Raw genomic sequence first — 13519 nt, forward strand, 5'->3', positions numbered from 1 at the left:
TTTAAGTAGCCATGGGAAAATATACTAACTGTTTCAGAGACCCACTAGTCTACACAACTGAAATGATCTTTAATAACATTATCTCCTCTAACAGACCTAGCAGAGAAGCAAGTGGTATCTACTTTAGCTATTAGGGCATTGCCCATGTGTTTACATCACTAATACTTTCTGTATTTAAAACCTTTTATGTTTTAAGGAATTCTGTGTGCTCTGACCAAAGAGTGACCCTGAAATTTCCTCTGTAGCTGAAGTAAGAACATTGACATCTATGCACCAGGCCTGACTCACATGCAAATCACTTTAGTGTCTGAGGAGGAGGGTCTTAAATTAGGGCTCTGGGTCAGCCTGGCTGCACTTCAGAAAATAAATGGCATTGCTTAAACGTAGGAAAATCATGTTTTTATATCACACATTTTACTGAGATTTTATGGAGAAGTTCCCCCAAATTAGCTTTGCAGCATAAATTTTCAACTGTATTTATTGACATATCATTTTCTTTTTTCCATCACTGGACATCTTAACAGTTGTGAACGGAGATGTTCTGTGATAATGTGGATTTAACTAAGATATATTTACAAAAATTTGAAATATTCTAAGATAAATAAGGGATACATATACTAATAGATTTTAAAAACCTAGGAAGTGTTCAACAAAGACTAAAATATCAAAACAAAAAAAAATGGAGATTTTTTTTAAAGTCAAAGAAAAAAGAAACCTATAGAAGACACTGGAACCTGAAAATATTTTACTGGGTAGGAATCATTAATTTTTATTTAGAGACTATGACTTCACACTGTTAGATATATTCCAAGTAAGATAAACCTGCTCCATGCTATTGCAATAAAAATAAGTATGCTTAAGTGCTTCAAGGTTTCATTTGATTTCATTGACAACTTTCCTAAAGTGAAGCTTCTGCAAAATATCCATTTTGTCTTAAAGGTATTTGCTTTATTTTACTGTGTCTACAGGCCAGCTGTATACAGTAATTCTGGCCTCACAACATCTAGATTACTGAATTCAATATGGCTTTCATAAGAAGTAACAATTGAACTAAGAAGAAAACAGTATTTAGAGTATGGTACTTGCCACAACTGAGGAATTATTAATAAAGTCACAATTAGCTTGAGAAAATAATCAATATTTGAAATTTCTTTACTCAAATTGTAAAAAATGTCTACATGTATGCTGGTACCATTGTTAACAACATTTTTGACTTCTTCCAGAAGATGTTCAAGAAATAAAAACATGCAAAACTCAACATGTGTACCAGAATTCCACTTCATTCAAATCTCGGAGGATCCAGACGTCCAGACTGTCCTCTTTGGACTATTTTTGTTCATGTATATCTTGGCCCTGTTTGGAAACCTGCTCATCATCCTGACAGTAAGCTCTGACTCCCATCTCCACACACCCATGTACTTCTTCCTCTCCAACCTGTCCATAGTTGATATTTGTTTTATCTCTGTCACAGTTCCAAGGGTGATTGTGGACATCCAAAGTCACTGCCAAGTCATCTCCTATGTGGGCTGCCTGACTCAGATGTCAATGTTCATAATATTTGCATGTATGGATAGCATGCTTCTGTCTGTGATGGCATATGACCGGTTTGTGGCCATCTGCCACCCCCTATATTACCAGGTCATTATGAATCCCAGTCGCTGTGGAGTCTTACTTCTAGCGTCTTTTCTCTTTAGCCTTGTGGAATTACAGTTGCACTATGTGGAAATATTAAATTTTTCCAAATGTGAGGATTTTACTGAAATTTCCAACTTTTTCTGTGACCCTTCTGAAGTCCTTAAACTTGCCCATTTTGATACTGTCACCAATGTCATAGTCAGATTCAGTATAGGCACTCTCTTTGGGTTAATTCCTATTTCAGGAATAATTTTTTCTTACTTTAAAATAGTTTCCTCCATCATTCCATCACCATCATCAAGTGGGAAGCACAAAACCTTCTCCACCTGTGGGTCTCATTTGTCCGTTGTTTGCCTGTTTTATGGAACAGGACTAGGAGTGTACTTCAGCTCCTCTCCATCACATACTCCAGGAAGCAATGTGGTGGCCTCAGTGATGTACAGTGTGGTCACACCTATGTTGAATCCCTTCATCTACAGCCTGCGGAACAAGGACATTAAAACTGCTTTAAGGAAGATACTTAGCAGAGCATTTTAATCACTGATATTCTTTATAAATTTACACACACACACACACACACACACACACACACACACACACACAAACACACACACATACACACCACACACAAATCGTACATGTAAATCCTAGTTAATGACTCACCCATTATTACTAACTGATGCTGCACAATATTGCATGATAAAATGATGGTCATTGAGGTTGCACATATGGTGAATGGATAGTTTTAGAAATGCACAAAATTGAAGTTGGAGAGATGAAACTTTTCTAGGGATAAAAGGTGCACAGTAAACAACCCCTGACAGTAGGAGTGTAAGCAACACCTAAAAGCTGCACCTAAGCCAATTTAAAGTGGCTAGTCTGCTGAGATTGTGTTTTAGAAATGACAGATAACCAGTCTTGTTAACCAGGCTGCCTTGAACAGGCCATGAATAAGGAAGAAATGAATAGACATGATTATGTGGAAGGGGAAACCTCAGTATGCCTCATCCTTAGACATCCTAGACCTGAAGGTTTCACTTGGATTTTCTCTCCCATTGATCCTGAGGATAGCTTGAGACAATGATCAATGGTGGATGTTAGATATGAGCCCCTCTACCTGCCTCTCTATCTCCCAGAAATCAAGCTACACTCTCCTGTAGTCTGTCCTCTCTAAAGACAACCCTGCTTTGAGTACTCAGGCTGAGGTGGGTGGGTAAGTGGATGAGGCGAGAGCAATCCAGTTCCCCCTCTTAAAATAGCAAGATAAATTCATGATCCTACTCAGTACATGAATCTTCCACTTCCCTTGGCAGCTGGTTAGTTTTTCCAAAATAGAGTCAACATGAAGAAGGAACATCCATTGAGGAAGAACTTCCATTACAAATGTCTCTGTGACATTTTCTTGAGTGATGATTGATGTGGGAGGGCACAGCCCACTTCAGGCACTGCTACCCTTGGGCAGGTGGTTCTTGGAGGTATAAGATAGGTACTTGAAAAAGAGCTTAGAAATAAACCAGTAAGTAGCTTTCTTCCATGATTTCCACTTCTGTTTGAGTTCTGACACCAGCTTCCCTCAATGATGGACTGTGATTGGGATGTATACATCAAATAAACTGTTTCCTACCCAAGTTGCTTTTGATCATGGCATTTATCACAGCAGTAGAAAGCACTAGGACACATGGACACTGTGTCTGACCAATGAAATAGTGAGGGACTTCCTACCCCCAGACACACTGTACAAGTAATAAACATTTGTTCTGTAGGATGTTTCTGAGGGCCACTGAGGGGCCTATCTTTCCTTTTTAGAACTCACATCATGCTGTACAAGGCAGGTAACTTTCCTCCTCTCCCACGTCAAGCATCTCACCCTTCACAGCCCCACGATGCTTCCTCCAAGGTCTGATCATGTCCCCTTCACACTATGGTCACAAGACTATCTCCTAATTGATGAATCTTGTGTCATCTCCTTTCTTGAACCTGCTGTCCTGACATTCTGGTCTCTGATTTATAACAGTGAAGGACTGGGAAGATATCATTTTCCAATCTATGCATTGGGATTTGTGGCTGTGTGGAATTGTCTCCAGCTGATTTCCTGTGAAGGAGTTTGCCTCCCTCTAAAATGAGACAGAATGAGAGCCTAACCTGGGGAAGCACTGATGGTGTTTTTTGGGGTCCACAGCTGTTTACTCTGACTGACTTTGTTGTTAATGTATGGTTACTCTTTTTAGAGAAATAACCTTGGATGAAGAAATGTACTTAAAATGGAAAATTTATAAAAGTAAAATAAAATGGTGAATTTAACAGATGATTCAATGGCATTTGTTCTTAATGTATTGATCCTGGTCTTAGTCCACTAATTTCCTGATCATTGGAGATCACAAATATTACCAGAGGAAATGTCCCCTCTGAAAATTATATGTACACTTGAATGTAATACTATATAATAAACAGTATGTCTTTTAATTCACACCAGTATTTTGAATAACATTTGTGAAGGCTTTTCTGTCGTAACCATGGTCAGTGAAACAAATTAAAATAGGATTTTAATCTTTTCTTCCTCCTTTCCCTCATCATTTCCATCTCTAAATAGAGCTTGTTAACTGATTTAGAAAGAAAATCATTACAATTTTTTTAACTTTTTCTTTTTGTGTTTTTGAAATAGAATTTATCCGTGTAACAGCCCTGGCTGTCACAGAACTCACTTTGTAGATGAGGCTGGCCTTGCACTCATAGAGATTTCCTGCCTCTGTGAGGGCCTTTTAGGTGTTAGTGGAGGCACTGCTGGGCAGAGAAGCCAATAAGAGACCTTTTGAGGAAGAGAGGTCAATCTCAACAGTGGGATTTCCTGAGAGTAAAGATATCTCTGGCATATATCTTGAGATTGAATCTTGGTCTCCAGATTGCTACACATGAAAGAAATAGATTTTTGCAGACACAGAATGGCACATTCAGTAGAATTTAACAACACAAAACAAAAACAACATTATCATCAACAAAGGAACTACTAAAGTGAGCCCAAACTGAGATAAAATGGAAAATGAAAAATTTGGGACCTCATACTTAATGGATTGATAACATCTCTTCTGCTTCCTCCATTAACAGCAGGAATTCCTTAGAGACTGCAATATTTTGAACCACTATGAGTAATCACCAGCTCTGTGCATTGAGTTTCTAAGGTTTTTTGTTTAAGAATAATTAGTTTGCCTGTCCCTCCAGGTCTTCAGCTTGGTCTGTGTAATTGGGACTATATATCCCTCTTTGCTCTTCCTACAGTGTTGTTTCTGCATCAGGAAGTTTTTGCTATTATATTCACTTCAGGATTCAAGAGTGAGCCTTCACCAGCCAATAATCAAGGAAGGTTTGCCATATCTACAGCAATTCATCATGATCACACAGACCCACAGTTTAGTCATGTAAGTTCTGAGGGAATTGAGGATGAAGAAGAGATGACAAGAATTATTAATTCTTTCTAATCATATGAACTGTGATAATTTGGGTAGCCTGATGGTATAATAACTGTAATAAAAATTTGAGTCTCTGTACTGGGACTTCGTGTTCTTAGTTGAGATGGTAGTCCTCAAATTCTCATCGGACTGTCCCAAGTGTCTCTTCTGCATACTCCTATGACCAAAGAGAGCAGCAAATATGTCCAACTAAGTTGTTTCATAAGCCATCTAAAGTACTGTGATATGATGGTGGGGGTGATTCAATAACTATAGATTTGAAGAAAGCTACTATGAGTGTGTGACACTTAAGGTCTTCCCTGGTGGAGATCTGAGCTCTATATTTTATGTATCTTACTTCATCTGAATAGTTTTTCAAAGTTCCAAAATTATAAGCTTCTCCCTAATTATTATTTTATAGAAAGTGAAAGACAAAGACAGTGTTTCTGTGTAACATGTCGTAGGTGGTCAGGTCGAAATGGGTGAAGTTTGTGTGAGTTACTTTGCCTGAGTAAAACACAAAATGATCTTTTCTGTGAACAGTCATTTCATGATGCTTTATTCCAGAAAAAATGGCCCAGGTCTTCTTTCCCGTGTGGTTTCCAGATGCTTGATAATGGAATGTTCCGTTCTGCTCTGTGAACTGAGGGTAGTATATTTGAGATGCATTTGGAACAGTCTGAAAACATTGAAACAATAATTTAACTCAGGCTTTTCTAGTTCCCTTGGTCCATATTTGCCTTCACCCTCTGAAGTGCTGGGTTTAAAGGCCTACAAAGACTGTGTTCTATATTCCTGTATATTTTTATTCCGGTCAGCATCCTCCATCATTCTGAATCTCAGCCAGTAATTTTTCATGAGGAAATGCGGTCAGATATCTGTATCATTTGTAGTTTGAAAACAGGAAAGCTTAAAAAAGATACGTGCTATTAAGACCTCTGAATTTCTTGTTAAAACCATATGATTAGTAAAATGAAAAAAAATATACATTAATGAAATAACAATGAATGTGCACAACAGCTATGAATGTGAAGTAGAGTGGGGTGAGTTATATAGAGGGTTTTGAGAGTGAAATGGGAGGAAGTATATATATGATATATTATCATTTTACTATAATTTGAAATATAAAAATAATCAAATAAAAAAGTAAAACCAGAGCAGAACACTCCTGATTAAAAGAATGACACATTTGTTTTGAATTATTTTGTCTCTGCTATATATTTATGTGAGTTAGACATGTCATTAATAATTCTGAGATACCTTAATTATCATGTGACCAAATTTTAGTATTTTTTCTATGTGCTATCTTTCTTATATAAGTATATTTTATACATTGATATAACTTAACACTTTTAACTTTCATTTTTTGGTTTTATAGGGCCTAAAGAGTCTTTGGCACAGATGTGAAAAGAAAAATACATATTTTAAACATAAAGTAGACCGTTTCTCCTCTCAAAACACTGACTTCCACATATTTGGTTTCCTTTACAATTTATTCAATTCAAGGATGTAACCTAGAAATTGATCCAAGATAAATTTGTCTGGTGTTTGGTTCTGTATCATGTTGGGTCATCTCATGGTATTTGATAGCTGCACTACTGGGTTATCCAAAAATGGTGCATAACTCACCAGAAGATAGAAGGATGTACAGGCATAAAAAGAAACGGAGGGTCAATTTTGTGTATTGTGGGAAGACACACTTTAGAGTTTCACATTATTCTATGGTCCAATGGCCTTTGGAAATACTCCCCAGGAATTCATATTTTCTATATTCATAGGATTTTAAATTTGGACAAATAAATCCAATGCCAATTTTATCAGTTTCTTAGTGGTGATGGGTTTTTATCCTGTGGTTTATATGAGCATGTGGCTATGGAACAAATCATAAATTTTCTCTCAATTCAGTGTTTCCAAATCAGGGGTTACTGTTTTCCTTATTGGAAGCAAATAGAAGTATATTCTACATGTGAGTGCATCTCCTATTGCATTATCTTAGAAGAATTATAATTAAGTATATTTTGCCATTTTTTGATGGCACATATTAGGAGGATGTCATTCATGGGAAAAAGGTGAAAATAATCATGCAAAGCAGATGATATTTATATGTTATAGTATCAAAAATTCAATAGTTTAAACAGTGATACAAAAAGGGGTAATTGGATTCAGGTGCTATTGACTGTTTTGATAGGAAGAATTAACTGGTGAATATTAATAGACACAGACATGTCTTGTTGCAAGTCTGACAGTTACCACATTTTTTTCAGTTACCATATTTTTTAAAAGGTCACTAAATAGCTACTGGCATGAACAGAGGAAGATAGATGTGCTTTTGGATGATTGAAGTAATTTTGTGACTGAATTAACAAGCCTGGTCAGTTAGAAACCACTTGACTACTTAGAGATTAACAAGGGAAAATTCTTGTAGTCAGTTTGCATGCCTGGGTGAATGGACAAAAGGGAGCAAGTCAGGGTCAGAAATCTCTGTTAGCTTTTATACTTTCATATCCCCAAGTTACGATTTGAGTAATTAACTATGTTTTACAGAGACAGAAATTCCAATGTGATTGTTTGGACAAATGGGCAGATTTTCAATGTATACTGTTGTCTTAGTTCTCTGGAGACAGACCAGGACTGCTTTGACGGGGCGGCTGTTGATCAAAGTTCTTCTGTCTGCCTGGCAGAACTGTGCTCTCCTGAAAAGACACCTGGGAGCACTTCTTCAGCTACTTTCTGTGGTTTAATATTTCCTAAGCAATCTATAGGTCCTATTAAATGTCAGTTTATTATCCTTAGTTTCCAGTTTTTCCTACAATAATATGGCACTTAAACACTAATGCATGTCTGTCCATGAGAGAATGATTCAGCTAATACCTGTGCAATAGATACTGGAAACTCACAGACAGACTTAGAACCACATTGCAATTTTAGAAAATACATTTTAGGAACAGCATGTGCTGTGTTGAATACTACTGAATGAGTATCACATATGTATTAGGTTAGTTTAAAATATCTTTTTATATATACTTCAATAGACATTTATATAGTAATATCGCTGTAAAAAAAATCTGTCCCCTGAGTTTCTATCAGCCATTGACATAGATGAACTAGACAATGAAATCATGCAGGGTACTAAACTCAAAGTTCATTGATCGTAAATCAAATTTCTGTAAAATATCACATCTAACATACATAATATAAAAAATGCTTATAATTTAGTAATGGCGGGTTTCTTGTTAAAAGTATTATTGCTTAGAAAGTATTAATTGAATACTTCATAAATGCCAGGAAATAATCTAAGGCAGTCTCTTATCCAGGTTTAAGTAAGTATGATCTAGTATTACCCATGTACATATTCTGATTAAATTAGCCTGTGAAGTCCAAGATCTTGTGATACTTTAAGTAGCCATGGAAAAAATAGACTGTTAACTGTTTCAGAGACCCACTAGTCTACACAACTGAAATGATCTTTAATAACATTATCTCCTCTAACAGACCTAGTAGAGAAGCAAGTGGTATCTACTTTAGCCATTGGGGCATTGCGCATGTGTTTACATCACTAATACTTTCTGTATTTAAAACCTTTTATGTTTTAAGCATGTGCTCTGACCAAAGAGTGAACCTGAAATTTTCTCTGTAGCTGAAGTAAGAACATTGACATCCATGTACCAGGCCTGACTCACACGCAAATCACTTTACTCTAAAGTAAAGTGTAAATCACTTTACTCTGATTGCACTTCAGAAAATCAATGGCATTGCTTAAACATAGGAAAACCATGTTTTTCTACCAGATATTTTACTGTGATTATGTGGATGTTCCCCGCAAACTAGTTATGCAGGATAAAATTTCAACTATATTTACTGACATTTTTTCACATCACTGGATATCTTAGTAGTTGTGAACAGAGATGTTCTGTGATAATATGGATTTAACTAAGATCTATTTACAAAAATTTGAAATATACTAAGAGAAATAAGTGATACATGTACTAATAGGTTTTAAAGATCTAATTTTGAAAGGAAGACTTAAATCTCAAAACAAAAAAATGAAGAATATTCTTTTCAAGTAAAACAAAAAAAAATTCTATAGAAGACACTGGAACCTGAAAATAATTATCTTGGTAGGAATTGTTAATTTTTAGTTATAGACTAGGACTTTACACTGTCAGATATGTACTAAGAAAAATAAACCTGCTCCATGTTATTGCAATAAAAAGCAGTATGTTTAAGTGCTTCAAGTTTTTATTTGATTTAATTGACAGTTTTCTTAAAGTGAAGCTTCTGCAAAATATCCATTTTGTCTTAAAGGTATTTGCTTCATTTTACTGTGCTACAGGCCAGTTATTTACAGTAATTCTAGCTTCACATTACATAGATTACTGTATTCAATAAGGTTCTCATAAGAGGTAACAACACATCAGCCAAGAACACAACACTATTTAGTAAATGGCATTTACCACAACTGAGGAATTATGAACGAAGTCACAATAGGGTTGAGAAAATACCATTTGAACTTACTTTACTCAAATTATGAAAAATGTCTATATGCATGCTAGTACCATTGTTAAAAATATTTTTGGTTTCCTCCAGAAGATGTTCAAGAAATAAAAACATGAGAAACTCAACATGTGTACCAGAATTCCATTTCATTCAACTCTCTGAGGATCCAGACATCCAGACTGTCCTCTTAGGCCTTTTGTTGTCTATGTATATCTTGGCCCTGTTTGGAAACCTGCTCATCATCCTGACAGTAAGCTCTGACTCCCATCTCCACACACCCATGTACTTCTTCCTCTCCAACCTGTCCATAGTTGATATTTGTTTCATCTCCACCACAGTTCCAAGGGTGATTGTGGACATCCAAAGTCACTGCCAAGTCATCTCCTATGTGGGCTGCCTGACTCAGATGTCAATGTTCATAATATTTGCATGTATGGATAGCATGCTTCTGTCTGTGATGGCATATGACCGGTTTGTGGCCATCTGCCATCCCCTGTACTACCAGGTCATTATGAATCCCACTCGCTGTTGGGTGTTGCTTCTAGGTTCTTTTCTCCTTAGCTTTGCAGATTTGCAGTGTCACTATGTGGCAATATTCAATTCTTCCAACTGTGAGGATTTTATTGAAATTTACAACTTCTTCTGTGACCCTTCTGAAGTCCTTAAACTTGCCCATTTTGATACTGTCACCAATACCATAGTCAGATTCAGTATAGGCACTCTCTTTGGATTAATTCCTATTTCAGGAATTGTTTTCTCTTACTTTAAAATAGTTTCCTCCATCATAAGATCACCATCATCAAGTGGGAAGCACAAAACCTTCTCCACCTGTGGGTCTCATTTGTCTGTTGTTTGCCTGTTTTATGGAACAGGACTAGGAGTGTACTTCAGCTCCTCATGGTCACATAATCCAAGAAGCAATGCAGTGGCCTCAGTGATGTACACTGTGGTCACACCTATGTTGAATCCCTCCATCTACAGCCTGCGGAACAAGGATATTAAAACTGCCTTAAGGAAGATTCTTAGCAGAGCATTATAATCACTGACATTCTTTATAAATTTACACACACACACACACACACACACACACACACACACACACACACGCGCACACACATACATGCACAAACAGTACATGTAAATCCCAGTTATTGACTCACGCATTATTACTAAATGATACTTCACAATATTGCATGATAAAATGGTGGTCATTGAGGTTGTATTATGGTGGATGGGTAGTTTTAGAAATGCACAAAATTGAAGTTGGAGAGATGAAACTTTTCTATCGACGAATGGTGCACATTATTGAACAACACCTTACAGTATGAATGAGAGCAACACCTAAATGCTGCTCATAAGTCAATTTAAAGTGGCTAGTCTACTGAGATTGTGTTTTAGAAATGACAGATAACCAGTCTTGTCAACCAAGCTGCCTTGAACAGGCCATGCACGAGGAAGATATAAATAGACTTGCTAATGTGCAAAGGGAAAGCTCAGTATGCCTCATCATTAGATATCCTAGACTTGCAGGTTTCTCGTGGATTTCCTCTCCCATTGATCCTGAGGATTGCTTCAGACAATGATCAATGGTGGATGTTAGATATGAGCCCCTCTCCCTGGCCCTCTATCTCCCAGAAATCAAGATACACTCTCCTGTAGTCTGTCCTCTATAAAGACAACCCAGCTTTGAGTACTCAGACTGGGATGGGTGGGTAGGTGGATGAGGTGAGAGCAATCCACTTCCCCCTCTAACAATAGCAAGATAAATTCATGATCCTACTCAGTACCTGAATCTTCCATTTCCCTTTGCATGCTGGTTAGTTTTTCCCAAATAGAGTCAACATGAAGAAGGAGCATCCATTGAGGAAGAACTTCCATTAGAATTGTCTGTAAGCATGTCTATGTGACATTTTCTTGAGTGATGATTGATGTTGGAGGACACAGCCCACTTCGGGCACTGCTACCCTTGGGCAGGTGGTTCTTGGAGGTATAAGAAAGGTACTTGAAAAAGAGCTTAGAAACAAGGCAGTAAGTAGCTTTCTTCCATGGCCTCCACTTCTGTTTGAGTTCTGACACCAGCTTCCCTCAATGGTGGACTGTGATTGGGATGTATACATCAAATAAACTGTTTCCTACCCAAGTTGCTTTTGGTCATGGCATTTATCACAGCTGTAGAAAGCACTAGGACACATGTACAGTGTGTCTGACCAATGAAATGGTGAGGGACTTCCTACCCCCAGACAAACTATTCAAGTAATAAACATTTGTTCTGTAGGATGTTTCTGAGGGCCACTGAGGGGCCTATCTTTCCCTTTTAGAACTCACATCATGCTGTACAAGGCAGGTAACTTTCCTGCTCTCCCACATCAAGCTCTCTACCTTCACAGCCCCACCATGCTTCCTCTGGTGTGAGGTCCTTTGAATGCACTCCCACTTCAAGGTCTGATCATGTCTCCTTCACACTATGGTCACATGACTATCTCCTAATGGGGCAAACTTGTTTCAGCTCCTTTGTTGAACCTGCTGCCCTGACATCCTGGTCTCTGATTTATAACAGTGAAGGACTGGGAAGATACCATTTTCCAATTTATGAACTGGGATTTGTGGCTGTGTGGAATTGTCTCCAGCTGATTTCCTGTGAAGGAGTTTGCCTTCCTCCACAATGAGACAAGTGAGAGCCTAACCTGGGGATGCACTGATGGGGTTGTTTGGAGTCCACAGATGTTAACTCTGACTGAATTTGTTGTTAATGTATGGTTACTCTATTTAGAGAGATAGCCTTGGATGAATAAATGTACTTAAAATGGAAAATTTATAAAAGTAAAATAAAATTGTGAATTTAACAGATGATTCAATGGCATTTGTTCTTAATGTATTGATCCTGGTCTTAGTCAACTAATTTCCTGATCATTGGATATCACAAATGTTACCAGAGGGAATGTGCCCTCTGAAAATTATATGTACACTTGAATGTAATACTATATAATAAACAGTATGTCTTTTAATTCACACCAGTATTTTGAATAACATTTGTGAAGGCTTTTCTGTCATAACCATGGTCAGTGAAACAAATTAAAATAGGATTTTAATCTTCTCTTCCTCCTTTCTCTCATCATTTTCATCTTCAAGTAGAGCTTGTTAACTGATTTAGAAATAAAATCATTACAATTTTTTTAAACTTTTTCTTTTTGTGTTTTTGAAATAGGATTTCTTTGTGTAACAGCCCTGGCTGTCACAGAACTCACTTTGTAGATGAGGCTGGCCCTGAACTCTGCATCTGCTTCCATCATCAGTCATTGAAGAAAAGCTCTGTGATGACAGGGTATTAGTCACTGCTCTGAAATCTGGGGCAAGTTAGTTCAGTTCAGGTACCCTCTCCACTATTGCTAGTAGTCTAGGCTGGGGTCATCCTTGGGGATTCCTGGCAACTTCCCTAGCACTGGGTTTTTCTCTATCCCCATGATATCTCTCTATCATGGTATCTCTTTCATTGATTTCCCACTCCATCCCTGTTCCAGCTTGACCACCCCATTCCCTTATGTTCTCATCCCCTATCCCTCACCCTCCATTGCCAGTTTACTCATGGAGATCTCATCTATTTCCCCTTCTCAGAGCAGTCCATGCATCCCTCTTTGGTTCTTCCCTGTTAGTTAGCTTCTCTGGAGTTGTGGGTTATTGCCTGATTACTGTAGCTAGAGTTTTCCTGCCTTGCCCACAGTCAGGACAAATCCCTGCCAGTCCCACAGACACTCAGACCCAACCATGTAAACACAGAGACTTTTATTGCTTAGAAACTGTATGGCCGTGGCAGGCTTCTTGCTAACTGTTCTTATATCTTAAATTAATCCGTTTCCATAAATCTATACCTTGCCACGTAGCTCGTGGCTTACTGGGGTCTTCACATGCTGCTTGTCATGGAGGTGGCTGGCAATGACCTTCTGCCT

The 13519-nt window shown here is 37.6% G+C and overlaps 2 protein-coding genes across 2 annotated transcripts; both read left to right on the forward strand.

Moving 5' to 3' along the window:
* The first annotated feature begins 1245 nt into the window (after positions 1-1245).
* On the forward strand, positions 1246-2172 carry LOC143267169 (olfactory receptor 7E24-like). Its single transcript, XM_076544069.1, has one exon. It carries the CDS (start codon positions 1246-1248, stop codon positions 2170-2172), a length of 927 nt encoding a protein of 308 aa, XP_076400184.1.
* Positions 2173-9687: 7515 nt separating this feature from the next.
* Positions 9688-10614, forward strand: LOC102905790 (olfactory receptor 7E24-like). The gene has a single exon (XM_042284240.2). The coding sequence runs from the start codon at positions 9688-9690 to the stop codon at positions 10612-10614; it is 927 nt and encodes a 308-aa protein (XP_042140174.2).
* The last annotated feature ends 2905 nt before the right edge of the window (positions 10615-13519 follow it).

Source organism: Peromyscus maniculatus, chromosome 9 (genome assembly GCF_049852395.1).
Source record: "Peromyscus maniculatus bairdii isolate BWxNUB_F1_BW_parent chromosome 9, HU_Pman_BW_mat_3.1, whole genome shotgun sequence".
In the NCBI taxonomy this organism is placed as follows: Eukaryota; Metazoa; Chordata; class Mammalia; order Rodentia; family Cricetidae; genus Peromyscus; species Peromyscus maniculatus.